Below are 27,349 nucleotides of genomic sequence, written 5' to 3' on the forward strand. Positions count from 1 at the left end.
TCCATTTTGGGTGATCATGTCCCTCCACTTTTGGCTGGTGCTATGTAAACGGCGAATGATCATCATCAACCATCCCATCGGGTATTATTCATCTTCATCCCATCTATCCTCAACATTGTATGTCCCGCACTTTATATATAGTGACAGCGCTCATCCTCTCAATATCACTATTAATGCCTTTCATCTCATCTACACTAGTCAGATCGACAATCGCCACCGCTAAAACCAAATTACCAATTCCGATTCCTGCAACTGTAGGAAACAACGCAATCAAGTTATCAGGCTTGGGATTACCATTCGCCTTCTTTTCAAGCAGTACTAACAGCAAGATGCCTAGTGATAATTACCCTGTGAAGAAGAGTGATGACGAGTGGCATGCCATCTTATCGCCTGAACAGGTGAGTCAAACATCTACTTCCACCTCGTTTCTTGTTTACAGCTGATCGATCGGATATTGGTAGTTCCGAGTGATCAGACAGAAAGGAACTGAAAGACCTGGATCACACGCATATGATAAGAAGAATGATGATGGTGTTTATCGTATGTTCTTTCAGGACTTTCATGACATCTTGCCACTCGCTGATAGATATGGTAAATATTCAGATTGCGCCGCCTGCGATGCTCCTCTGTACACGTCCAAGACCAAATTGTGAGTGAGGTGTAACGGTTTTTGCCACTCATGCAATGTACCAGGCATACTGATTAACAGATCGGTCAAAGCTGACTTGAGTTGTGCATATATAGTAACTCGGGATGCGGTTGGCCAGCATTCTACGATACCGTTCCAGGAGCTGTCATTCGTCATGAGGATAAATCAATGTTCATGACTAGGACCGAGATCGTTTGTGCCAAGTGGTGAGTGAGGGTGTACATATGACTGGCAGAAGAACACGAAATAGCTGACATGGGAACATGATTGTAGTGGTGGACATCTGGGACATGTTTTTAAAGGGGAAGGTTTTGGCAATCCCATTGATGAAAGGTGAGTCAGCTGTATCGATACCTCGATGCGACATTAGCTGATTCTCTGGTATAGGCATTGTGTGAATGGTATCTCGCTCAACTTCAAACAAGAGTAGAAGGCTGCAGAATGATGTTCGGACTGGTTAGCGGAAGAATAGATGATGAAGGAATTTGATAATCTTGTCAGACTGGTGTAGCATGTGGGACATGTTGTAGATGAGGTGGTTGTTGTTGTAGGAGGTAGTGTAAATGATGTACAGAAATATTAGTCGATGCAAGCGGACTGCCGAAGAGCATATTATGCTTCCTCTCAGTCAAGTTTATTGACAGTAAGCAGTAGAACTTGTCAAATGAGCCTCCGCAGCTGCATCTGTTCATTTTATTTGGTTCATTACGAGATCTATATACATATCAAAGAACGTCCATCTACCTCAGCCTACAAAGCACTATTCAGACTCATCTACTAATGCTTATAAACGATTTAAGCATTGTAGATAGCTTGTAGCCTTTCAATCTCCTTTCTCGAGTTCTCTTCACCATTGTAGAACAATTCCAAGGCATCCTTCAACCTGATAGCGGTAATTTCATCTTCTTTGTTGTATTTGTCCAATACGCCGTCTTCGAGATAGTTGATATCGGTAGAAGCGATCTTCCAATCTTTTTGCATGACTTTGCTCAAAGGGTCTTTGGTGGCCAACTCCTTCAATCGATCTTTTGAGGCGGCAGGTTCGACCTTGTTCCATGCTTCCCAGTAGATTTCGGTGTTGTTCAATTGGTTCTTGAATCGAACTTGGTGTTCTGCCCCTTTCTTGTATTTAGGAAGTTTGGAAGTAGAGCAGAGATCTTCCATCTGGTCGGAAAGGATGGTGTTGGAGTCGGCACCAAGTTCGAGCATCGCCATACATTCTCGAGCAGTTACACAACTACAGAACGGAATAAACAAAAATCAGTATGCTTTTGTTGACAGGGGACTGGGTTGAGACTTACGAAGCGGCTTTGATCAGAGGTTGGGTCTTTCCGGTTTCCTTGGCAAGTCGGTCGTAAGTGTCTCTGATGTGTCTCATTCGAGCAGCCATAGGGTGTTGGGTAGCTACGTCCTCGACATCAGGCCAGATGGATGGGTCAACGTGGGCGGGACATTCTATACAACCAATTGGTTAGCCTAGTAAATCATCGAATTGAAGCTGAGTCATTACTCACCATTGAAGTATGGACTGATAGAGTGCATGCCAGCTTGAGAACAAGCGATAGCCTGAGGAAGAGAGAACAAGGAAGTACCCAAAGTTCTGATTCCCTCGGCATTGAGGACAGCAGCAGCTTGGACACCGGCAGAGGTGGATGGGACCTTGACCATAAATCGTTCTCTAAGATGTTCAAAACTTACAGCATCAGCTATCCATACAGTGGAGATTTTGATGTGTACAAGATGATGACTCACCTTGGGATACCCTCCGCTTGGAAGACCTTGTCGTAAGCTCTGACATGAGCTTCGATAGCATCTCTGTTGTAGGCGTTTCGGGGAGAAGCTTGGACCAATACTCTTCCTTGGATGTATGGTAAGACTCTCTTAGCGAATCTTACGGACTATCGATTAAATTGAAAGTTCATGTCAATCTTCAACGTTATGTCTACTATAATTCGCCTTGATTGACTCACAAGAACGGTGTGAACTTCCAACCAGCTCTTGCCTTTGAGTTCCTTGATAGTTCTCTCTACCAACTCCTTGTTCTCGGGGTTGTGAAGTTGCTCATCTACCAAAAGATGGTTAGAGGTCATATCGTGAGCTTTGATAGGTAGGTTCTTGGCGATTTCGGGATTCATAGAATCGGTATCTACGAGACATCCCGCAGCTTCAATTTGCTCGAGCAAAGTTGGTTCAGGTTTAGAGATCATCTTGTTGGTGGTTTGTCTTGTATGGTTGTATTCAAAGATAGAAAGAAAAAAAAGTTTGTGAATGAGAAAGAAGAAATTTCGATATCGAGAATCAGTGTATAGCCTTTAAATACTCTACTTGATCCTTTTCACTGAAGGATCGCATGTACTCTCCGACCGAGTACATACACCATACCATACCATCTGATATGAAGCTAACAAACTCGTCTACCGAAAAATCTTGACACTCCGAAAATTCAGCGATTCGCTGAACTGCCCACGATCATACTACCACACCTGCGCTAGCCAGTAGATCAGATGCCTGCGTGATTATCACCTGTTGTTACCATGGTACCGTTGTCAACTGAGATAGCACAAGACGAGAGTCGGCTTGGGAATCAACTTTGTTCGGCTATGGACTTTTGCTTTATCCATAAGACCATTCATTCTCCGCTAATTCTTTTATCTACCATAAATGTCCAGTATCTCTCCGAGAAATAACCTTGGTGGGTTGAAATTAAAAGAGAATCCGGACCGTCAGATACCGGAGGTCCATAAAGAGGAGGTTGATGACAATCTTCATGTGACCTCTGGCCGCAGGTGACGAACACAAACTCATTTCCTCTGATAAAGTGCCGTTTCTTCTTGAAGCTTGGCGAATCCGGGTCCGAACTGCCCTCATCCGTCTTCAGATTAGTGAGTTTCTAAGTACCGTTAACCCATTGCAATGAGAGTTCATCATGGACATTCTTGGTACAATCGCTTCTGTCTCTTATTGCATCCAAGAACACCGTCCAGTACCATGCAAGTTGACCTACACTCGCTATACTTGACCGAGATTTCTGGTACCCCAACGTCAGAGGCGTCATATAAGTGTAATAAGTCTCTTTAAATAATTCATTAAGCGCTCATTCACTGGAATCCTAGAGTACTCGAACGTCGTGTTTCCCAGAATAAGTAAGAAAGCAACGCTGCGGTTCGATCGGTCACGCGGGGATTTGATGGGCCGTAAATATGTGTGTGTACTTATGACGTGTATCCTGGTTCTTTTCCTGATTTTGATCCGGAGAATCAGCGGGGCATCAAGGAGGGGATCATGGGGTATCCACCGATCAAAGGTATCCCATCAAAGGAACTTAATTTAGACCAGGAACAGATCAAATTCCAGATGTAAGCGGTACTGCAACTGCATCAATAGACTCTGTTGTACTGCGCCTGCTATCCCCACCCGACGCCGCGGTGGTATGCTGCTATGCTCTCACCCGACATTTTTCTGGACAAATGACATCGTACAAAGGGAATGGGAATCCGCAATTTGTCCGCTTTCGTCGTTGTTTGGTTCGGGTGCGTTCGGCTAGAACAAGACATTTTCGAGTCCTCGAGTCCTCGAGCTGGAGATAGAGGATGGGGGATGATGATGGAAAATAGTATATTAGTCACGATGAGATCGACGATGAATTTCTTCCCCTCCTTTCCTTTCCTTTCTTCGTCAACACCATTCTCACTCACCAACACTCTTGTAGCCCTTCATTGTATTATCTGATCTTCTCTCATCCTTGTTCACTCATCATCATCATGTCAGCGGTACCTCAGTCCGCTGCTAGCGATTCATCCGTCCACCGTTTAGGTGCGGATGCCAAGCCCGAGAAATTCAGTGATGTCGGCCATATCGAAGATATCGAAGCTTCGCATCAACAACATGTCGCTGCTCGTAATCGAAATGTATCTGCCAAGTGAGTCATATCCTCACCCTCTGTCATGGTATGTGTATCAGTGCTGAATGGAGGTGACACCATAGGATCCAGAATCCTTTGTTTGGATTATCGAAGGAAGCCTTGTTGTCTCGAGCCGACCAATTCTGTACCGAAAAAGGATTCGACGACAAACGGGATCTATTCCGAAGAGCCGCTTTACTCTCGCAGAAGCCCGACGAGTACGAGACGATCGAAGAATTGACCGACGATGATAGATACTGGCTTAGAAGGGAGAGAACCAGTGAGTTGCCTCATGCTTGACCCGTAGATTCGACCCAACAAAGTAACGTCAGCTGATCGCTATTCTAGACAAATGGGATCAAACTCGTGCTCTGTACTTCCTGGTTATCGTCTGCTCTATTGGTTCTGCGATCCAAGGTTGGGGTGAGTCAACATCCTCTTTGCCGTTATACCTAATACATCCATATTCACAATACTGATGCCTGGCAATCCCGCAGATAACACCGGTGCGAATGGTGCCAACTTGTCCTTCCCTGTTGAATTCGGGATCGATCAGAACACATGGTTGGTCGGTATGGTCAACTCGGCCCCTTCTATCACCGTGGGAGCTATCTCTGCGATGCTTACCGATCCTATCAACCACTATATTGGTAGAAGAGGTACAATCTTCGTTACTGGTCTTTTCTGTAAGTGACTCTACCTTGCCATGAACTTTACATTTCTCGGAATCAGCTCGTTGACAGTCTGAATATGCAATAGGTGTCTTCCCTGTGCTCGGTCAAGCATTCACCAGAAATTGGTGGGAGCTCTTCATCTGTCGAGTTCTCCTCGGTTTCGGTATGGGTATGAAGATCACCACTATTCCTATCATGACGGCCGAGACGTGCGTATTACCCCCCTGCATCGCGCATACAAAAGAGGATGCTAACAATCCTGACTTTTTGCCAGTGCTCCTGCCGCCATTCGAGGTGCTTTGGTCATGTCTTTCCAACTTTGGGTCGCTTTCGGTATCTTCTTCGGTTTCTGTTCAAACTTGGTGTTTTACCAGGTAGGACGTATCGCCTGGCGAATCCAATTGGCCGCTGCTTTCGCCCCTGCTGTACCTCTCCTTGTCTTGAGTGAGTCTATCACATAGCTGGGTGACAAGAAGTACATAGCTGATATCGATTCTTCACTTAGTCTGGTTCTGTCCGGAATCTCCAAGATGGCTCATGAAGAAGGACCGATATGGGGGAGCTTTCCAATCTCTTATGAGACTAAGAAAGTCTGAAATCCAAGTTGCCCGAGATTTGGTGAGTCAAGATGTCTCTCCAATTAGATCTATCGTAAGCTTGTCCACTGACATTAGCATTTCTTCTCAGTTCTACGCTCATTGTCAATTGGAAGAGGAGAAAGAAGCTTTCATAGGTACCACCTACCTGTCCAGATTCCAAGACCTCTTTGTCAAGCCTCGTCTCAGACGGGCAAACTTGGCTTCTTGGACTATCATGATCAGTCAACAGTTGTGTGGTATCAACATCATGTGTTAGTCATAAGATCCCATCTCTCTCTGAACACGTACTTGAACTTAAAAGCTAATCAAATGATCTCATATAGCTTTCTACTCGTCTACAATTTTCGCCGAAGCTGGATATAACACCAAACAATGTCTTTTAGCCTCTTTCGGTTTCGGTCTCGTCAACACCATCTTTGCCATCCCCGCTATTTACACAATCGATACTTTCGGTAGACGAAACTTGCTGCTCTGTACCTTCCCCTGCATGGCCGTATGTCTGTTCTGGGCAGGTTCTATGTTCTTTATGGATGAAGGAAACGGTGCCAGAGTACCTGTCTTGGCCTTGGCGATCTACCTTTTCACCGCTTTCTACTCTCCCGGTATGGGTCCCGTACCTTTTGTGTATGCCGCCGAGTCTTACCCCCTCACTCACCGAGAGATCGGTATGTCGTGGGCCGTGCAACAAAACAACATGTGGGCAGCTGTCCTTGGTGAGTTTCCTTGATATTCTCAGTTTGCAAAGAACGGGTGGCTGATTTCGTGACCTACACAGGTCTCACTTTCCCAAGTATGTTGGCGGCTATGAAACCATGGGGTGCATTCTACTTCTACGCCGGTACCAATCTCTTAGCCTGGGTACTATGCTTCTTCTTCGTTCCCGAGACTGCGTAAGTTCCCTTCACCTCTAATTACTATGTCAAAGAAGGCTTTACTGACTGTTTTACTGCATCTCTAGTGGACGTACACTTGAAGAATTGGATTACGTCTTTGCTGTACCGGTACCTGTCTTTGCCAAATACCAATCGAGTCAATGGTTACCATGGTTCATCAAGCGATACATCTTCTGGCAAAAGAGCGCAAGGCTGGAACCTCTTTATAAACTTGAGGGTGTCGCTGGTGAGAGAACCCAAGTGGAAAGATTCCATTAGGTTTCTCTTCTCAAATCTGATGGGTATATGATGAGATATAAAGATTATGCCGAAATATAAGGTCAGAGGACTGAGTCTGAAGGAAGAAGACGGGATATCGTTGGGTGTCAGGTTATTGAGATGATAATGAATACAGAGAATAAACCCGAAAAGAACAAATGAGAACCGAATAAAAACCCCTTGATGCGGTCAAACTCGCATGATCTTTCCCACATCTCCTTATGTAGCGTTTCTTCTTATAGGGTTTATACAGCGATGACTATGTTTTGTTTGATGTATAATTACTTTTGTCACGGATGTCAGCTACCTCGACGAGAGATTCAGCTCTGACTGGCCTGAAGATATCGTCTGAAAAGAATATCATGGGATGTTCACCATAACAGGGAATTTTCCTGAAAAGAAGTACAGTACACCACAAGAACTGCATGAGAGTACCATTTTCACCATAAATTGTCTCCTGAGAGCCACCTCCATTTGGCAAAAGGTACCTACAGACTGTCCAAGGATCTCAAGAATCATCTACGATCATCGTCCATCGCTCTGAGACTGGGATCGTTACGACGTCGTAGATGGCTTCTACCTCATCTCCCTCTTGGTCACTGCTAATAGCGTCACAATCGTTATAAGAGGGAGTAGTACCCCAAGGATCGATGTCGTCGAACTCGAACTCGGGGCGTTCGACTGTTAAATGATGAGTTCCACCATATGCCTTATCCATATCCCATGCGAAAGCCAGAACGTGCCGAAGAGTCTCTGCATCTAGTTTTGTCTGATCGACAGAATCAGCCTCATCAGAGGAAACAGCTTGAGTTCGTTTCTGGGCTCGTTGAGCATCCAACTCTTGAAAAGCATTGAAAATCCCCTGGACTACTTGCCTTGTCGGTTCGACATCCAAAGCTACTATGGCTCTACTAGCATCTACCTGCACTTCTTGGCCGTTCTCTCGTACAGTCTGAGACACCCATTGTTGAAAATCATCTTCAAATCTATCCAAGTTAGTCTGATAATTTTCACCAAAATCAGGGCATACTTCTGAAAGTATACTGACTTTGCCCAACACAAGATCATCTACTTCTTGTTGTGTCTGATCGTTATACATGTTGTTATCCTTCAGCATCTCAGTATACCTCTCATCGATTGTTTTTGCATTCACTCTCAATTCGGTGAGATCGTCGCTGAATATCTTATCTCTGACGCATAAAGTGGCGGAGTTGACTACACTCTTCCAAGCTTCAGTGGATAGAGTGGCTGAGAGACGAAGAGTATCTTTATCTGTGGTCGCAACCTGGTGTGGGTTTCAATCATTGACGAAAGATAAGATATGTTACTGATATCTAAGATAAATCCATCAGTAATTCTCATTGGACAGCCAAAGGCAGGCTGCAAATCGCTTACTATTCCGCCATTCTCTCATCATCGACTGGACATGAGTTTGAAACTCTGTCAACAGCGTAAAAATGGCTGCATTCGGAAGCTTATAACTTTGTGAAAAGTCTTTGATATTGAACTTCTCCTCTGTTTGCGACATTATACCTAAATGTAAGCAACGGTACATATACCTCATACGATACACCCTTGACAGACTACAGCATGAGAACCTAGTTATATTAGGGTATATAGGACTTGCCGATCCCAGCCCTAAGAACATGTCATAATACGAAGTTAAGGATATCAAAGGTTCTCAGCCAAGACGAAGAACTTCCTTTCTGACCAGATTATGGAAGCTGCACACAACCGTCCCTCCTTCGGTGCCGAGAAAAGGAGGAGTGAGGGCCTCGCCAAGCATAAGACAAAGGTTGACAGAGCTACAGGGTCAACGAGAGTCACAGGTCAACATTGTGCCGCAAACCGAAATCTTAAGAAGAACATAAGAAATGAAGAAAAAAGGATCTTGATAATAGACACCTACTACCATGATCGTTTTTCCATTGGGTGAATTCTTTGCCAATTGAAGCGTTCCCAGTCTTCTGAGATGGCTTTGCGCTTTTTGCGCTTTTCGGAAAGTCATGTCAAATCGTCTGATGGACTGGTGGTTATATCCTTTGATCGATCGCTGTTTGAAAGAACGGGTATCGGGGCTTCCATAAATTTTCACCCAGTTACATGCTGACGCTCATTGAAGGAGCACAAGACGGCCCGAATGGGAAGTCACTACATGTCAGGAGCAGGATGTCATGTTGATTTTGCCAACCCAACGCAGGTTCCGTCGGAAACGAACGAATGAACGCGTCCTTTTCATTCCTTCAGTCCAGTCAACCGAAAAGATAATCTCGCAAGTAATGTTCCTTCTTTTTTGAGCCTACAATCTCTCTCCTTCCTGCGTTTCATGTGATAGAGGAACATCCACAGTAACAGTCATCATGGCCAACCAGGACCTACCTGTAGGTAATGTTCCTGCCTACTCAATCAGACCATGTCGAGGGAGTTCCTCCTGACGAATTATTATAGGTCCTAGTCGCTGAGACTAACGATGTCAGGCCGTTTGCGAGGCTACTGAGGGGAATAGGTCTTAGGCATGTGAGCTACAGATTCCTCTTTATTCCTAAGAAAGGTAAAGCTGAGTCGCTGATTCGATATCGTTAGAACGCCGTCATGGAGATCAGTGAAGCTGGATTTGCAGTCACAGTCGAGGAAGTTCGGACTTTATGTGGTATGTAAAATTCCACTTCTTCCTTCTCATCCACACTGATTTTCCCCTTCTCTTCTGCTCTTGTATATGCTAAAATATGATTTCAACTCTTATAGCAATTGCATGGATACCGACCAGTCTCTTCACCTCCTTCACATATAATCAACCCTCTATCCCAGCAACTTTCGAATTCAACCTCGACTCCCTATTACAATGTCTGAACATATTCGGTAATGCTGGACCGACCTCTTCCAACACGGCTACGTCCGCAGTAAAATCGAAAAGAAGGTGGGCGGGAGAAGGAGAAGTAGGAGTGGATGAGGACAATGAAGAGTATCAGGTCAGTGGGAGGAAAGGAAAGGAGAGAAAGACAGGTATGAGGATGGAATGGACAGGGCAGGGACATGATCTGAATGTATTGCTGTGAGTGACGTATTGCAATGGGATCATCTGGACCATGATTCCCATATGATCAGATCACCCTGGTCTGTATATTTTGGTATATAGAGTCTGGAGTGTAGCTGATAGATTTGAACATTTCAGATCGGACGATTCCAGAGGTCCTACTACCACCTGCGAATTGCGTACAATGGAGCCTGAAGAACTGATGAATGCTCAGTTCGATCCAGATGACATGTAAGTGGTTGTCCTATCTCGCTCCAGATTATCTACATATATCCACCATACCTTGGCTGACGGTTGTATGACCACAGGGCCCTGTATGTGATAATGAAATCCGAGTGGCTACGAGACGCCCTCTTTGACCTCCCACCATCCTGCACTCGAATAACCTTACTTGCTCATCCACCTAAAGAACCTATCCCGCCCAGAGAGCCCAACGCAACCGTCTCATCCATTGGTCGACGCGAACGTCGAGCCGAAGTAGGTCAATTTACCATTCTCGCCGAAGGGGATTTCGGAATGACCGAATTGGATTACCCAAATGATAAAGAGGTGATGGATAAGTTTGACTGTGCAGAAAAAGTGAAATTCAGGTAAGTAACCGATTTGAGCTTTGGGACCGCCTCTCGTGATGTTGAAGCGTAGGATGCTGACACGTTATGTAGCTATAATTCATCACATTTCGCCCTTCTTCATCGAGCATTACATCAATCTCTCAAGGTCTGCTTACAAATTGAGAAGAGCGGATTTTTGTGCGTTCAAATCATGATGCCTTTGAGTGAGAATGTTGAGATTGGAGGTCATTCTGGGATTTTAGAATTCAAGGTGAGTCTGCACTGTGCAAGTCGACAAATCACGAGCACCCAGTCAGCTGACGAGCGTACATGTATATATAGATGCACGCTTTGGAAGAAGATGATTAAGGGATATCCCACATACCTAGTCATCTAATCCCAATCGATGTCATTTTGTCTCGAGCGCATTTCAAGATGAGTGTTCGTTCGGCATGGCTTTGTATGAAAGATCGTTGTTGTATAGTAAGATAATATAAAATTGTAGTAACGATGTATTCAGTACCCTATGTGGAAGACGATTATGTTCACTTACACATGTCATGTATCCCACCGTGGAATATCATTATTGAAATATCGATGCATCTTCGCATGTCAGCAATGTTGAGAAAAGCCAACAGAGGCCTCCAACTTCGAACACAGAATTAGGTGATAATCGCTGACAGATATTCATGCACCATGGAGATATGAGATATACAATGGAATGAGAATAGGAAATATATGAAATTGACAGTTTTCTGTTCTATATTTCGCAATGATGACTGAGCGGGTGAGATGTTATCATAAAATGGCTATTTCTGTAAAGAAGATAGTGAGTACTGATGATATTGATCCGAAAGCTCCGCCTGTAATAAAAGCTTAGTAACCGTGGCTATATGACGCGATGAAATCAAGTTAGCAGATGACCTTTTCTCCAAGTAAGACTGATTTTTGGCAAAGGACAAAACAGATTTATGAATGACGATACTCACACAACGATCGAATCCTTAGCTTCTTTGGAAGTGACGATGCCAGCATCAACCAAGAATTGCCTGACAGCAACACGTTGATCACCTTGTAATTGGAGAACATCACCCAAGTTGGGTTTGACTCCAACAGGAGCGGGCGAATCGTCCTCTCCTGTCTCTTCGGGTTTGACTACCGTTCCATTACAGGCGAATTCCTTTTTCATAGCCTTGAGGATCTTGGAGTGATCAAATTTCTTGGGAATACCTTGGACGGTCGTGAGTGTTTTTCGTCCATTTCGTTGTTGTAATCCTGATGATTAAATTACAATCAGCCTTTCTTTCACCTTACACTGTTTGCGTACATCTGAATAAGAAGAAAGAAGAAGGATCGGTCATTGAACATTGATCACTGATCACTCACGAATATGAATCTTGTCGTTCTTGCTTCCGACGGTCGTCTCGACAGAGGGAGTATCATCAACTGGGGCGAAGGGGTCTGTTGAATTGCAAGATGATTAGTCAGCTGTGCTTGTACTTCATGCGGTTTCCCTTTCCTTTGTCCTACTGTCACATTCATCACTTTCCCTTTCCTTTGTCCTACTGTCACATTCATCACAATCTCAATCGCCACCCAACAGCAATTATCCCAACTACCACGATCTTTTTCCATTGAATAAACCGGTTCGCTCATATTTTCTCCTGCTGTTGATCAGAGAACCACACTCACCAAATGCAGGACCTAAGTTTTCGACCCCAGAAGATACTGGGGCCTTTGATTTCTTGGTAGTGGCGTCCACTTTGGTTGAAGCTGTGTATCGAATGAAACGACGAGATGTATCGGATTCAAGTGATGGATAACGCGTTGTAGATGATTTAACATGCGTGGTCATGTACGGATTACAGGTGGGAAGGAAAGAGGAAATGGGAATAACCAATTATATAATCAGCATATCACTCATTCGACATTTCACTCAAAAAGCAGAAGGAACTGACCTGTAGTGCTCATTCAAATAAGATCTAAAAAGAAGATTGGTATGTAGTTGACTCGGTTTTGTCGAGTGGGATTTGCTTGTCCGAAAGTGGGGAGGGATGAGTGGTGAGTTAGCTGAGGTTGGTCTGACTGATAGATGTCAATAAGTGGAAAACAAAAGATGTTCTCTATGTATCGTGTGGTGGCGACTCGGACGAGCCTGAGCGAGTGGGAATCGGGTATTTCGGGAATTGCTCAATGTGGCGATGATCAGGTGCATTTGCCACTCACTATCGTATTTTGTTGATTTTGATTTTTGATCTGTTTCGAAAGGCTACTCTGAGCTTATGACAGCAAGCTTGACTTGATTCGTATCTGTTACATCCAGAATACCATATTATACCGGACTGAATTTGCTTCAGCCATCGACAACCAAACCTCACTGCTACTCGAAACATCGGATATCACAAGACCAGGCGGAATACGGACATCTTCACTCCTTCACTCCTTCTCGAAAATATTCATAGTCCTTTATACGCAACATGCCTCGAATAACCAAAAAGCAGAAGGAAGCCGGTAAGGCTCCCAAGCCAAAACCACAAGGAAAGGCCAGATCAGGTGGTTTTCAGGTGAAACCTTCACGAGCACCAAAAGATGCTTATATGGGTAAAGGTGAGTGAGAACATCACTTGATGAGATCTTCCCAAGATCCGCTCTTGCATCGTAGTAAACTTGATCATGACAATGACCTCTCAATGTGTGATGGATGACAATGGCTTGCTGATCATAGCATCCCGTATTATATAGCTCATAAGATAAAAGCCGACCTGATCCAACGAGCCAAAATGAAGAAATCATATGCCAAAATACTTAAAGCGGAGGGTATGGATTCGGGGAGATTAGGCGATGGTTCGAGACGTAGAAACGAGAGATCATCCGAATCAGAATCAAAATCCAATGGGAGATGGAAAGGGAAGGGTAGAGGTGGGAACGAAGAAGACGAGGGAGGTGTAGACGAGGAGCAGAAGAGATTAGAAGCTAGAGCTGGACCTGCACCTGGATCCGGATACAGCTCAGGATCAAGGCCCGAAAAATCATCCAAATTGAACAGATCTAGATCGAATAATTCGTTACGCGATAAACCACCTCATCAGGCCAACAAATCTTCATCACCGGAGAAAATACGCGCTTTATCCCTATCGCCTCCTCCACCTCCTTCCACCACACAGAATGTACCGGCTGAGAAGAAGTCGTTTAGGGAGATGAAGAAGGAGGCTTTCTCGAAATATCATCGACCGAGAGATGCTCCCTCTGCAGGAGGTACAATAGGAAAGGGTGGTAAGAGAGGTCAACCAAATATGAATGCTAGAATGGGGCTGTTATTGGAGAAGATAAAGGGCAATGTCAAGTAACGCTTGTACGCACAGAAAAAGGATAAGGGAAGAAACTCGTTAGACAAACGTAGAATTAGATCATTGTTGTATGTATATACCATCACCCTGTGCATTTGACCATCTGAGTCTGCATTTTCCACTTTCGGTCGATCGCTCTTGCGCTATAGCACTGTGAGATTCCTGTAGTATCTCTCACAACAGTCACAGTACTCGTTCTACTTAAAGTCACGCAGTCTCCTCTTCGGCAGCTCTTTCAGACACTATGTTGAGTATCTCTTGCTGCATGTGTGACATTGTATAGTCAATCTTGATTCTCGCCGTGCCACATTCCATGTTCATGTATACGGTACGGATTGATGATTGATTGATTGATTGATTCCACGTGTGTGTAACCGATGTTTTTCGGTCCGAACCTGTCAAAACAATCAGACATCACTCACTCTTACATCTCTTCTCATCTCTCTACCATTCATACCATATCATCGATCTGACCAAACAATCCGACCTGACAGCTATGGAGCACAGTCACTATCTCCCCAATCAGATGGATTCCGACTTATCGCACGAGGTCGACGAACATGAAGGTCCAAGGTATGATTATACACTCCCACCCATCCATCGGACCGAATCGGCTTCTTCCTCTTCAGCAGCCTATCACCCATCTCACGGCCAGAATGTACATGACTTGTCACTATCCACTACGGGAAACGCAAAATCACATCCGACAAAGAAAAGATCCGCTCCCGAGGGAGGTCATGCAGACCGACAACCTACTAAAAATAAATCATCTAACAAAAAGGACGATGAAAGTTCGAATAATACCCCGCGGAGAGCCGCCCAGGCATGTCTGAGATGTCGAAAGCAGAAATTGAAATGCATCGGTGGATGGCCTTGTGATAGATGTACGAAATCCAAAAACCTTTGTGATTTCGGTAGACCAGGTATAGCTGGTAATACATCTTCATCTTCATCTACGAATTTACTCCAGGGAGGAAATGGATCAGAGGCGAATGCTAGATTAGAACAATTGGAAAGTAGCGTTGCGAATTTGCTGGCTGGATTAGCAGGATCGAATGGACATGGATCTTCAAGCAAAACTGGTTATCCGAATCATGAATTGTTACACACATTCGATCCAGTAAAGAAAAGACAGGAAACATTACAAACTGAATCCGGAGCACCTTATCATCCTTCCGGATCGCAATATACTCAAAGTATCCCTCCTCCCACGCATGTCAAAACCTTAGATCCACCCAGAAGAACTATGTCGACTTCATCTTTCTCGAATAACAATAATAATAACCTTCCAACCACATCGATGTCACCCGATGATTTACATTCAAACCCGATCGGACTATCCCAAAATCACGTACGGTTCACTTCTTCTCCCAACATGACGTCTTTCATATCTGGTAATAACCAAAATCATCAGTCGCCCTCGGGATTATCATCAAATGGTGCAGGACCCAGTCCGGCAAGTGCCAATACTGTAGGAACAGGAGTCGGGAGCGTTAGCGTCAGTAGTGCGGATCTCTTGAAAGAACCGCTGGTGAAGAAGCGAAAGGGTAAAGGTCAAAAGGCAGAGGAGAGATTGGCAGCTGCTACAGATGGTGATTTCGCTGAGCCTCCCTTCAAAGCTCTGGTGTACCAGGTGAGTGTGGCTTATTATCATCATTTACTCAACCTGGTATCCCCTACAATGGGTCAATACTATATAGCGATTTCAAACCTTCAATCTGACAACGCGTTTTTCACCACTCCAGCCAGCTGTATGGGACAACAGGGAGCAATCAAGAAGAAATTCCCCGCAACCTAGTCAATCTACAAGTCGTGATGAAATACCTCCTGGAACATACGAAAGAAGATTCATGAACGACAGAGATGATCCTGTAAATACTGAATTGGTGGACTTGCAAATGGCCGAGACGTTATTTGGATTGTGAGTCTACAGTTGCTGCTCATCCGTCCCATGCTAGACTGCCAAGCTTACTTATATCACTGGCTCACAGCTTCATCGACCATTGCCATCCGTTCTTGCCGATCGTCAACGTTGCTCTGGACGACGCATTCAACACCATCAGACAGTCGCCTTTCCTGATCTCGGCGATCATAGCGGTGGCTGCTCGGTTCTACATCAAGTTCACTTCCAGATCGCCAGGGGCGATGCCGGAACTCGATCAATCTGTTCCACCTCGACTTGCCAATCTAGCTGAGTCGCACCTTAGCAACACCCTATTGAGGAAACAACATGCTTTATCGGATGTGCAGGCTGTGTTGCTTCTATCAGCATGGGGATTGCAATCCGGTGGGCGCGGCCCGGATGCTTGGGTCGTAACGGGCCACGCAGCTAGAATAGCTCGAAGGTTAGGTGTACATAAGCTGTTGGGGCAAGCGGCAGAGATCGCTAGATTGACTCGACCTGGAACTTTGGAATGGGAAAGACTCGAACAGTTCATGCCTCAATGGAGAACTTGGTTGTGTTGGTTTTGGTGCGTGAAATTTTCCTCTGTTCCGCTTAATTATATACAAACAGCATGAGTTGAGCTAACGCGTTGCTGAAATAGCTTCGACGGTTTCCTCTCCCTGGGATTCGGCCGTCCGCAATCGACGCAATTTGAAACAGTTGACGAACAGGGCTTTCTCCAACTTCGGATAAACCAAGCTATACCCAGACCTGGCTCGACACCTTCCATATCGCTTTACGGTGACGTCTACATCGCTGGACAAGTGCAGCTCACTCAGATAGGAAGAGATTTGATCAACTGGGGAGAGATGTTGGCTGATCCGAGATCGGCTTTGTGGGCGGATCCAAAGAGAGCGGACATGTTCCATGATAAAGAATTGAACGTTAGGACGATGTTTAAAGACTTGAATAAGCGATTGGACGATTGGAGCAAATTATGGGTTTGGAGCGGTGAGTTATCTATCTATTTGCGGAACAGATCGATAAACTCTTAAGTGAATTTGCTGATCACGTCGAACAATGCACACCTCGCAGGCTCCCCATACACTCTGTATCTAGGCTCGTCAGCACGTATAGCAAGACTTCAAGCCGATCATATGCGATTATGTCTAAATTCCTTTGCCCTCAAATCCGGTCCTGAAGGAGATGAAGTAGTTGCTCAATGTCTGAAGAGAGCTCTTACCGCTGCTATGTCGACTATCCAAACTCATCATGAGAGTAGTCAAACGGATCTTGCGCTGAGTTTTGCAACTGATGTGAGTCATCCTTCACTTACGTTTCATACGCGACGAACAGTGACTGATTTGTACTATCCATAGTATTTGACAATAACCTTGGCGCAAGCTGCAGTCTTCCTGGTTAGGATAGCGAAGTCTTCACCAGCCGTACTTCAAGTGGTGAATATTGAACTATCAGTGATCTCATATTACTTGAAAATGAGTATAGAATTGTTAGAAGTTGGTGAATTGAGTGAAACTAGATTATCAACCTATCTATCAAAGACCATAAGGGATATTGCCAGAGCTGCGGACATCACGGGAATAGGGTTCGTTACTGCTCCCCCTATTCGAGGATATGGCGGTGGATTGGAGAAAGAGCGGAGTGAAGAGGGTGTTGAGAGGTATGTCCGGCCGCGATTCTGCTACAGCTACATAAACTATCTCCCAAATCCCTGTCGATCGCATGTTCCTACACAGTTTTTTTCCTGAGATGATACTGATAATCCATACCGTCCAGTCGCCCACAATCATCTCACGCCACCGGTGGACCTATGGATCCACTATCTGCCTCCAATGTCCAAGACCCCTCAAATGACCTAACGGCATTCGAAATGGAATCATTCCTTCAATTTGAAAATCAATTAGATCTGGGTTATCTATTAGGTCTACCAGGCGACGGATCAGCCTTGTTACCCAATACTCAACAACCTACGACTCACAATACCGGTTCAACCCCCAATCTGAATAACAGCAATAATCCCAACAGCAGTATTAATATCAATTACAATACCAATGGTACTAGCAATAGTAGCATTGCGATGTTTGGTGATACTGCAAGTACCCCCCCGAATCTTGGGGCAGGAGGGTTCAATGCGGAATTCGCGTTTGGGATGAACGGTATAGGTAATTTTGATTTCGGACTGAGTGGGAGTGGTCGGTTTGGCGATGGTGATGGTGGGAATGAGAATGATGGTGGTGAGTAGAGGATAGGAGAAGATCAGTGGAACATATCAGACATGATGCATGCAATGCTGTGTATCTACTGTGAGGTCTAGGTAATACATCTGATTCATAGATCGCAGACCATCTCATCGATGTCGTTTTCCCCTTCTTGATCGAGTTCGTTGTCCAAAAGAAAAACATAAGCCTGATATGGCTCATCTTGATCTTAGCGAGCCTGACGAGCATTCTCCTAAAAAGGAGCAGAGCGACAATCGTCCAATATTGGATTGACCTCTTCTTCTCGATTAGAACTGGAAATCGGCGGAACATGAATTAACGATAATCTAGACAAGTTGTGATCACTGTCATTGTTCTCCCTCTCGCCCTCCTGAGTTCCAGCAATTGAGGCCATGGAGGGGATCAAGTGAAATACTGACTTGGCAAAGTGATTTTGCGAACCTAATCCCAATTTCGGTCTCTTGTTGGAGGATCTACGAATTCAGCTTATCTAGCCAGGAGTTGCATCGTCTCATCGCTATCTGCCGACATATACGCAAGTTGGCAGGAAGCACTGTAGCGAAATAGGAGATGAGCAAGTCCAGGCTTAGAATTATGTGCAGACAAAAGGCAAGGCGATACTTCGGGTACGACATGGCAATCCTTCTTCAATACAAAGGGGATGGGTTATCATGAACTTGGAAGATTGCGTTCGCCTGTCTACTACATATGAGATTCATTCATGTCCAGCCACATCAGTTCAAGCGAGAAGCGTCCATTGGTATCTAGGGTATATTGAGCATTCTACTGATCACTCTCACTTAGGTTAATAGTGCTACAACAGCTCCCGAGATTGCAATTGCGATGGTGCCAACGGAAATACCGATATGACCTGTTGAAGTCAGTGAAGTGCATCAGCATCTGATGATATCCACGGGGTGATGAATATACGTACCAGCTCCACTAGTACTGGTGCCAGCATTGGCAGCCTCTTGAGAAGCTTGAGCAGCGCTTGCACTGGCTGAAGCATCGGTAGCTGCTGCTGTTACTGCTCCATCGGATCCCGCGCTCACAGTGGCAGTGGAGTCTTCGCCAGCAGGAGCAGCGGCAGCAACGAACTCGTTCAATGGTGGAGGGGCAGTGAAGTTACCGACCGGGGAGCCGGCGACTAACATAGTGGGGTTCATGGCGATCATCAATCGGGAATATCTGATAGCGATAACAATCAACTCAGCATTGACACTCCTCAAGACCATCAAGCGTATCAAATGTGATAGTACTCACAAGACATTTTCAACAACAGTATCTTTCGTGATTCCTCCAGCAACAAGGGTGGACATATCCCATTTACCACCCCAAGCCCAGGCTCCATCGGTACCTTGACATGCTGATTTGACAGCTGCGACAGTTGCTTTAGGTTGTGATCCCTACGCGACACAAAACACATGCACCATACTATCAGTCCAAGTTCAGACGAGAAATGAAGAAGTTGGCAGAAGAAGGTATTGTAATGTAGATGGAAAGAGACGTACAGCAGCTTCATAAGATGATACCCAGCAATCAACACTCTGACAACCCCCTTTGCCCTCACCATTGCCGGCTGTTGAACTGGGCTTCTGCGAAGTAGTCTTGCTAGCTTCCACGGAGGCGGAGGAAGAAGCATTGGCGGCAGCAGCAGGTGGAGTAGAGTTGTTAGGTGGATTGATGATTCCGAACATCCCAGAAGTACAGTGAGTGCCAACTGTACAATAGTGGAATTGGGGCGACGAACCGACGATGGTAGTTTGGAAAGTCGCAGTGGCGTTGACTAGATAAATTTATGTAGCCGACACGTCAGTCTACCGTATGTCACCTTTGCATTTTGCGAGAAGGTATGAGGGTACGTACGTTTACCAGAATCGAAAGCAGTGGTGGTAGTAGACTTGTTACGTACGTTCTGGCCATCACTCAATGTAGCTGAGTGAGGACCAGCGCCCCAAACGAATTCGACAGTATCACCCTCGTTACCTTCGATGGCGAAGGGGACGAATCGCAATACACCTTTAGTCGGTGCTACAACAATAGTGTGGGTCATACTGCCCCCTCCGGTGTGTGTCGCGGTAGCCGCTGTTGACTCGGATGCTGGCGCAGAGGTGGTAGTGGCTTGAGCATAGGATGAACCTCCGCCGAACTGAGCTTGTCACATCTACAGATACACATCCAACCAAGCTTTAGCTATCATCCTTCACTAGACATGAGGTTGGAACGATAACTTACGTTCAAACAGCCTTGAAGATCACCACCCCACATTGATCCCGAGCCGTATTTAGGCGTCTCATAAGCCAGATGGGTCATCTAAAGGACCGAGGAATACATGAGCACATGTGTCTCATGTCGATGGAGGATGAGCAATCTATAACTTACGATGGTAGTCTCATGTTTGATAGTAGTAGCATGTCCACTACCACTACTTTCACCTTGCCAAGTCGAATCATATGAATTACCAGATTCACCAGAATTGTAAGAATATCCCGAATCGTATGAGTTACCAGATTCTCCGGAGTTGTAGGAATACCCGGAATTGTAAGAGTTGCTTGAATCCCACGAGCCTGAGTCGGAAGCGGATTCAGGCGATGAAGAATAAGACCAATCGTCCGTCCTTTTATGAGGAGTCGCAGATGCCAAAGTGACGAGCAGAGGCAGGAAGGTGATAAGCTGTTGACCAATCATTTTGATGATCAACCGGCAACAGTCAAAGGTATTCAAAAGTCGAATGGGTAGATTGAAACCGATATCAAATCAGTTTTAAATCGAATAAAGACAAATAATAGGAAAAACCGTTCACACGTATTCCACAATCAATGGGGATCAACGTATAAAATACGGTACTTGGTCAATATCCAAATCTTATCAAAAGAACGGAGCCGAAATGGAATAGAATAACTTGTACGTTTGTACGTTATTGATTATCTGAACGGTGAGCGGGTCAGACGAACACTGTTCTGTCTTGAGAAAAACTAGACCAAAAAGGAGGAAAGAAGTGAAGAAAGAAAGAATTGGGTGGAAGAAGAAATAACGATATCCGCAGCGCCTGGTGGCAAGTTATATATGTTACATATCGAAGAGCTCTCGTCAAAATTAGATCGCTTCTAAAGTAGCTTGGACAACGGTTGTTAAGAGATGGATGAGTAACGCTAAGAGACCGTCGTCAGGGTTTTAAGCTGAAGCTGAAGCTCGGATCGTCAGGATCCATACATACGCGAAGAAGCTTCTGTCTTTATAAACAGATCTTGTACTCTGTTTAGCTCACTATCATCTCTATCTTTCAAAGTAACCTTATTCGGACGGGATCAGAACCTTCAGCCATGGTATCATCGTTACGAATGTTTTCAACATTCATGTTTGAGAAACGTTTGGGTTGTCATGTTTGACCTATTGGTTTGCCGCTGGTCTTGATCTTGTTACTCATGCTTGGCCATCTTGATAACTTCTGGAAGCATACATGAATCTTGAAACGCTCCTGTAAACAGTCATACCCATTGGTCGATCTTCGATTTGTGTCTGGTAGATACGGCGTCGTCGTGTTGAGTCTCGTGAGTCTCGTTGTGAAGGATATTTTCCATGTTTCACAGAAGGCCCACAGATATAATGTGGTTCATGGCGTTGAGTTTATATAGTTATCTCGCAGTCTATTGCGATAATTCATATGATGTCGAGCTACATGTTGCAATAATTCATTATGCAAGTTACTACTCACTTTATTCCCTCGATGACCGAAATCGCTCATGGGAGAGAGAGTGTTCGTGACTCGGCGTCGGCGGATGAGAAGTTGAGCTGTGTGTAAGTATCGGGATCGGCCGACTGAGTTATTGGCTAATCTGATAAAACCGCATGCCACAGCGCCTAAATCGCCGATAAATCCGACCACTATCGCCACTTGTTGGGTCATGCCAGTGAGATTACGTCTATCTCATCGCACTCATCATCCCTGGTTTATATTAAAAAAGTTACTCATACATCGTAGATGCACCACTCATCACATTCTCATTCATCATCATCTTATACTATCATCACCCAAATATTGTATACAACACCAATAAATCAACATAGTAGAAGCAAGACACATATCAAAAATGATGCGAAACGCCATTCTCCGATCCACCGCTACTGCCGTAGCTTCTTCTTCAGCCAGGCCGGCTACTCGACTGGGTTTCGCCTCCAGGCCGATCTTGGCTAATGCGCAAGCTCAATTGCAAATGAACGTTCAAAGAGGTCAAAGGAGGATGTACCATGAGAAAGTAATTGATCATTACGAGAACCCAAGAAATGTGAGTGGTCGATCATCAAGTACTGGATCTTTCGATAAGGTGGAGCGGGCGGAGGACAGTTATAGAGGATATACGGAACATGCTTCTCATTGGATTGTTTGTCGGATCGGTGATCCTCGAAGTGGTTATGTGAGGTGGACTAGACAGTCGAAGGACAGCCCCACCAGAACAGAACGATGGAGTCCTTTCGGAGTAGATGGGGAAGTTTGAATAAATGCTGATCGATCGATCTTGCACATACTTATAGGTGGGTAACCTTCCAAAAGGTGATCAAGATGTTGGAACAGGACTCGTTGGTGCACCAGCCTGTGGAGAGTGAGTACTTCATCTCAATACCCAACAAACTGATTGGCATCATGTCAGACCTGATGCTGATTGTTTCTTTTCTTTCTTCGTTCAGTGTCATGAAACTTCAAATCCGAGTAGGTGAAGATGGTGTAATTTCTGAAGTCAAATTCAAGACATTCGGCTGTGGATCCGCTATTGCTTCTTCATCATACATGACTGAGAGAGTCAAGGGTATGACTTTGGAACAAGCTGGTGCGGTCAAGAATACTGAGATCGCAAAGGAATTATCATTACCTCCTGTCAAACGTGAGTCACCGATCATTTCCGCCAGGGTGTCCTCACCTCTAGTTCTATCTGACGCTGACCATTTGTCCATACGATAGTCCATTGCTCTCTTCTCGCTGAAGATGCTATCAAATCAGCTATCAAGGATTATCAAACCAAGCGAGCTAAGAAGCTCTCCACCGCCAACGTGAGTTTCACAAATAGTCACGATCCCTCTAGTGGTAAGGACTGACATTTCTCCTCGATCGCGTAGACCCCACCTCCTTCGATGGGAACCTCACCTTCCGTCGCAACGGCATAAAGTGATGGAGGATTGGAATGCGCTAGTGGGATAAGAATCGAGAGCTCGTTGTCGATGTAGCGTTTTAGTCGTGGTGGAAGTCGTCGGTGTAGCTTTTATTTCATTTACATTTATGGGTTCTGTTCTTTATTCTCATTCGACCAACGATAGAAAACATAAAACAAATCATGAAAAATGAAAAAAGCAGAGCTCTGAACTACCTATTTTTGTTCGATGTAGATATCTGATATCAGATCAGATTGTAATTATTATTTATCTATTCATTATGCGATGATGAATATTATTGAAAACTTGTACCAGTCTGCTTCGCAAGTCTTCTCGTGTCGAAGTTGAAAACACTGAGTGAGATGAATCGTCAGATGCTCAAAAGCTCGAAAACGGATGGCAGCACTGAAAATGTCCGGAATACATGACTAAATAGTCTACACTACGATATAAAGCTACACAATTTTATAGAGAATCCCATGAGTAAAGAAGCAATATGACATGAGGAAGAAATAACGTCCAATGTATGAATGGTACAAGCGTCACGAAACCTATGCCAAATCATCTAAAAACGACCTTTTCACCAGCAAGCACCAGCAACACAAGCACGAAACCCACCAGACACTATATAACTCCAAGTACGGTTAGATCGTACTAAATTGGATTATGGGGTCCAATCATATGATACGGAGCTTGATATTCTTCAGTCCGATTCGAATGGACTAGTCGACTGATCGACTGATCGACTAATTATGATCCTCTACTAGACCTTTCGCAGACCTAACATCACTTTCCACCATATCCCTAACCAACATTTCAAAATTCCAATATCTCTTCCAACCCAATTCGTTCTCTGCCTTCGAGGCATCACCTAACAGCAAGTCTACTTCCGCAGGACGGAAGTACCTTGGATCGATCCGCACAACAACCCTTGGAGGGGTCGTATCGGTGCGTATGGCATGTTCGTCAATGCCTTCGCCAACCCATTTGAGTGGGATGTTGAGAATTGAGAATGATAAGGATATTAAATGTCGGACTGTATGGGTTTGACCGCTGTTCGCATAAATTAGCAACAGTGTGCATTGTCTTGTGCGAATGGGAAAGGGATGACTTACGTGGCTAACACAAAATCATCTGGTTTACCACTGCATACAACACGAACATTATAAGCTTATACTCAAAGGAGCAGGGGTAATGATTGGAATATTTGATCCTTGATCACTCACTGTTGTAACATCCTCCACATTCCTTCTGCATAGTCTTTAGCTGTAAGTGAAAATGCACGTAATCAGCTTCAAATACCGATTCAATTTTGAGTTTTGGAGTTTTGAATTATTCACCATGTCCCCAGTCCCGCTTAGCATCCAAATTACCCATCCACATACAGTCCTGTTTACCTAGATATATCTCCGCAACTGCTCGTGTGATCTTGCGGGAAACGAAAGTACGACCTCGACGGGGTGATTCATGGTTGAAGAGAATTCCGCTGAAAATGAATATTTGGATTAGTGAGAAAGAAGTACGATAGTGACAAGATGATACATTTTCCAAGTAATCGAATTTCTAACTTTGTTGGATCTACAAGATTTAAGGAAAACCAAACTCACTTGGAAGCGAACATCCCATATGCCTCTCTATAATTCACCGTCATCCAATAAGCATACAATTTAGCCACTCCATAAGGCGACCTCGGGTGAAATGGCGTGTCCTCATTCTGAGGGGTAGATTTCACTTTGCCATACAGTTCGGAGGTGGAAGCTTGGTAGAACTTAGTGAGTTTTTCGACTATAAAACAAGAATTCAGCGTGAATATCCGGAAAGGATGTACGGAAAACTACGCAGAACTCACGTCCACATGTTCGTATGGCTTCTAGTAATCTTAAGGTACCTAATGCATCTACGTCTCCCTAAGAATCAACCAATATATTCATCAGCAAAAGCCCCTGCAGTACAATCTGCTCTACTTAGTGAAGGGGAAGAGAGACTAAAGACTTACAGTATATTCAGCCATTTCGAAAGATACCTTAACGTGACTCTGAGCAGCAAGATTATACACTTCCGATGGTCTATCGAGAATTACAAATCAATTCTATATCAACATATGCCAGAGGATAGTCCATTTATCTGAGATATGCTGTACTTACTGAGTTTTGGCAATTAGACTAACGAGATTTGCTGAATCAGTCAAATCGCCATAATGCAGAAACAGCTTATTGGCCGTACTGCCTTTGATGTTCAATGAATGTTGATCTCTCCATAGATGTTGTAATCGTGAGGTATTGAATGAGGAAGACCTTCTGATTAGACCGTGGACTATATATCCTTTGGAGAGGAGTACTAAATCCTCATTCGAAATTATCAGCATACCATGGAAGATAAGAAGTGTTGATTACTGTACTTACATTCTGTCAAATATGATCCATCTATCCCGACAACCACAAATCACGACAACAAATCAGCCATTCATCTCATGATATTTTTTGCAAATAAAAGGAAAAGACCTTTACTCACCCTGACCCGTTATTCCAGTCACAAAAGCGATCTTTCTCCTACTCCAACTACTCTGATCATACCCATTACCTAAACCCATCCCGTGCCCAAACTCAAATAAATGCGATGGCGGATCATTATATATCGGCGTTGAACATCTCTGAAATTGATGGTGATGCTGGGAGAGTGGGGCAACGGATTCATCGTGATATCTCAATATATGTGGATTATTCTGATTTCGAATGTGATTCGGTTGAGGGGCAGATAGGAGATTATCCGTTTGAAAATCACTTATGGGACATGGTAATTGTGGATTCTCCGTTATCGTTCGAGCCGAACTGATATTTCCATTTGCCTGATTAGGTTTTACCCTGTCAACTCGCTGAGATTGATGGTGATAGAGAACTTCATCTTCATCTATTGATTCCTTTTCTATTGAGAAATCCGTATTGATACTTAATCTATCGATATCCACTCCTAACCCCAATCCACAACTTTGGACTCCCTGCGAGCGGGGTAATGGGCGTTTCATAGGATAGATAGGTGACGAGCTGGCTGAAGAGGACGAAGCGTTTGACATTCCAGGGGTAAACAATTGGTTGGAAGATGAACCGCTCGAACTCGAACCGGATTCCGAATTGTATCCTTCTCCTTCTTCCTGTTGTTCTGAATATACAGGAGGCCAGGGTGGTAAAGCAATGTTGGAGGCAGTTGGTATTATCGACATGTCGTTTGAGCTACGATCGTACTGCTATTATACCAAAAAATGAATCTTTAGGTTACTTAAGGAGCTACACAGGACGTCGAGTTGGCCCGAACCAGTCCTGTGAGTAGAATCGAGAAGCGATTTGAAATCGATGTTAGTATGTCGTACTCTGTCTTTGTAAACAATCGGGGGAAGAGGATCAACAGCATTCAATTGCACAAACATATATATGCGAGTAGGAAATTGTCATCTCTCATCGCTCTAGCTGCGAATACCATATTAGCATAAGGGTACGACAACGTAGCATGTTAGACGTATGTAAGGTCGTCTCGGGAAGGGGTGTCGATGTATGAAACCTGGAATTTATACATTTTATGAATAGGAGAAGTACGTCAATGGCTGTACACGAGTCCGGGGGTTTCGTGGGGTTTCTGGTGTACTCGTACGCAGATATCAGTTCAGTGGCTGATGTGTTCTGTAAGCAGCGATATGGTGGAATGCGGAATGCGGGATTGACGAAGCTCTAAAACAGATTAGCACATTCCCTCGTAGTTCCCGTGAAGCGGGGAGGGTGACTTCCCAACCAAAAAATCAGATGGCCCTGACTGGGAAAATCGGCTTGAACCGAAAAACCAAAATGGGGATGGGAAATAAACTGCGCCACGTGTGGAAAGGAAGCGAGCATGCCTAGCTGGCTGGTCGCGTGCTGGGACGCCTAAACAGCCTCACTCATTGAACGCGGGCCTCGACCATTCCAACTGAGCTAGCTGCCCTCCACATCCACCAGGAAGCACCACCACCACCTGGGATATCTGAATGAACTGAATGAACTGAATGAACTGAATGATCAAGCAACATGTGCAGATATATGCATCTCAACTCCACCTGGGAAGGACACCATCGGCATTGGCATTGGCATTGAACACGACACTGCTGTACGTCTTCATCATCAGCAGCACTCACGGCCAATCCACAGC

General features: G+C 44.6%; 12 protein-coding genes across 12 annotated transcripts; 6 read left to right on the plus strand and 6 right to left on the minus strand.

Annotated features, from left to right (window-relative positions):
• Positions 1-173: 173 nt before the first annotated feature.
• I203_108509 (methionine-R-sulfoxide reductase) lies at positions 174-1,079 on the plus strand (the record flags this gene model as incomplete). The annotated part of the gene is made up of 6 exons (XM_019148680.1): positions 174-398; positions 462-540; positions 604-649; positions 745-855; positions 923-982; positions 1,037-1,079. 6 exons carry the CDS (start codon positions 174-176, stop codon positions 1,077-1,079), a joined length of 564 nt encoding a protein of 187 aa, XP_019002263.1.
• Positions 1,080-1,444: 365 nt separating this feature from the next.
• I203_108510 (uncharacterized protein) lies at positions 1,445-2,856 on the minus strand (the record flags this gene model as incomplete). The annotated part of the gene is made up of 5 exons (XM_019148681.1): positions 1,445-1,886; positions 1,951-2,104; positions 2,164-2,327; positions 2,402-2,547; positions 2,620-2,856. The coding sequence occupies 5 exons, from the start codon at positions 2,854-2,856 to the stop codon at positions 1,445-1,447; spliced, it is 1,143 nt and encodes a 380-aa protein (XP_019002264.1).
• Positions 2,857-4,410: 1,554 nt separating this feature from the next.
• Positions 4,411-6,974, plus strand: I203_108511 (uncharacterized protein; the record flags this gene model as incomplete). The annotated part of the gene is made up of 11 exons (XM_019148682.1): positions 4,411-4,568; positions 4,634-4,830; positions 4,899-4,973; positions 5,048-5,236; positions 5,310-5,433; positions 5,499-5,668; positions 5,730-5,842; positions 5,912-6,074; positions 6,147-6,536; positions 6,599-6,713; positions 6,782-6,974. 11 exons carry the CDS (start codon positions 4,411-4,413, stop codon positions 6,972-6,974), a joined length of 1,887 nt encoding a protein of 628 aa, XP_019002265.1.
• Positions 6,975-7,482: 508 nt separating this feature from the next.
• Positions 7,483-8,502, minus strand: I203_108512 (uncharacterized protein; the record flags this gene model as incomplete). Its single annotated transcript, XM_019148683.1, has 2 exons — positions 7,483-8,246; positions 8,370-8,502. 2 exons carry the CDS (start codon positions 8,500-8,502, stop codon positions 7,483-7,485), a joined length of 897 nt encoding a protein of 298 aa, XP_019002266.1.
• An 832-nt stretch (positions 8,503-9,334) lies between these two features.
• On the plus strand, positions 9,335-10,928 carry I203_108513 (uncharacterized protein; the record flags this gene model as incomplete). The annotated part of the gene is made up of 8 exons (XM_019148684.1): positions 9,335-9,355; positions 9,423-9,491; positions 9,558-9,624; positions 9,720-10,026; positions 10,147-10,239; positions 10,317-10,598; positions 10,671-10,830; positions 10,902-10,928. The coding sequence occupies 8 exons, from the start codon at positions 9,335-9,337 to the stop codon at positions 10,926-10,928; spliced, it is 1,026 nt and encodes a 341-aa protein (XP_019002267.1).
• A 616-nt stretch (positions 10,929-11,544) lies between these two features.
• I203_108514 (translation initiation factor SUI1) lies at positions 11,545-12,414 on the minus strand (the record flags this gene model as incomplete). The annotated part of the gene is made up of 3 exons (XM_019148685.1): positions 11,545-11,834; positions 11,946-12,020; positions 12,252-12,414. The coding sequence occupies 3 exons, from the start codon at positions 12,412-12,414 to the stop codon at positions 11,545-11,547; spliced, it is 528 nt and encodes a 175-aa protein (XP_019002268.1).
• A 622-nt stretch (positions 12,415-13,036) lies between these two features.
• Positions 13,037-13,906, plus strand: I203_108515 (uncharacterized protein; the record flags this gene model as incomplete). The annotated part of the gene is made up of 2 exons (XM_019148686.1): positions 13,037-13,166; positions 13,302-13,906. 2 exons carry the CDS (start codon positions 13,037-13,039, stop codon positions 13,904-13,906), a joined length of 735 nt encoding a protein of 244 aa, XP_019002269.1.
• Positions 13,907-14,402: 496 nt separating this feature from the next.
• Positions 14,403-18,054, plus strand: I203_108516 (uncharacterized protein; the record flags this gene model as incomplete). Its single annotated transcript, XM_019148687.2, has 7 exons — positions 14,403-15,539; positions 15,652-15,827; positions 15,898-16,377; positions 16,453-16,802; positions 16,887-17,107; positions 17,171-17,472; positions 17,589-18,054. 7 exons carry the CDS (start codon positions 14,403-14,405, stop codon positions 18,052-18,054), a joined length of 3,132 nt encoding a protein of 1,043 aa, XP_019002270.2.
• Positions 18,055-18,831: 777 nt separating this feature from the next.
• On the minus strand, positions 18,832-20,084 carry I203_108517 (uncharacterized protein; the record flags this gene model as incomplete). Its single annotated transcript, XM_019148688.2, has 5 exons — positions 18,832-18,902; positions 18,966-19,219; positions 19,295-19,437; positions 19,543-19,817; positions 19,898-20,084. The coding sequence occupies 5 exons, from the start codon at positions 20,082-20,084 to the stop codon at positions 18,832-18,834; spliced, it is 930 nt and encodes a 309-aa protein (XP_019002271.2).
• Positions 20,085-20,189: 105 nt separating this feature from the next.
• On the minus strand, positions 20,190-20,719 carry I203_108518 (uncharacterized protein; the record flags this gene model as incomplete). Its single annotated transcript, XM_065518414.1, has 3 exons — positions 20,190-20,195; positions 20,267-20,344; positions 20,414-20,719. The coding sequence occupies 3 exons, from the start codon at positions 20,717-20,719 to the stop codon at positions 20,190-20,192; spliced, it is 390 nt and encodes a 129-aa protein (XP_065372779.1).
• Positions 20,720-22,122: 1,403 nt separating this feature from the next.
• Positions 22,123-23,191, plus strand: I203_108519 (iron sulfur cluster assembly protein 2, mitochondrial; the record flags this gene model as incomplete). Its single annotated transcript, XM_019148689.1, has 5 exons — positions 22,123-22,317; positions 22,565-22,632; positions 22,718-22,911; positions 22,989-23,077; positions 23,144-23,191. The coding sequence occupies 5 exons, from the start codon at positions 22,123-22,125 to the stop codon at positions 23,189-23,191; spliced, it is 594 nt and encodes a 197-aa protein (XP_019002272.1).
• Positions 23,192-23,922: 731 nt separating this feature from the next.
• I203_108520 (GDP-mannose 4,6-dehydratase) lies at positions 23,923-26,393 on the minus strand (the record flags this gene model as incomplete). The annotated part of the gene is made up of 10 exons (XM_019148690.1): positions 23,923-24,229; positions 24,292-24,321; positions 24,403-24,442; positions 24,517-24,662; positions 24,784-24,961; positions 25,026-25,083; positions 25,173-25,242; positions 25,321-25,513; positions 25,579-25,599; positions 25,688-26,393. 10 exons carry the CDS (start codon positions 26,391-26,393, stop codon positions 23,923-23,925), a joined length of 1,749 nt encoding a protein of 582 aa, XP_019002273.1.
• Between the last annotated feature and the right edge of the window lie 956 nt (positions 26,394-27,349).

Source organism: Kwoniella mangroviensis, chromosome 3 (genome assembly GCF_000507465.2).
Source record: "Kwoniella mangroviensis CBS 8507 chromosome 3, whole genome shotgun sequence".
NCBI classification, from domain to species: Eukaryota; Fungi; Basidiomycota; class Tremellomycetes; order Tremellales; family Cryptococcaceae; genus Kwoniella; species Kwoniella mangrovensis.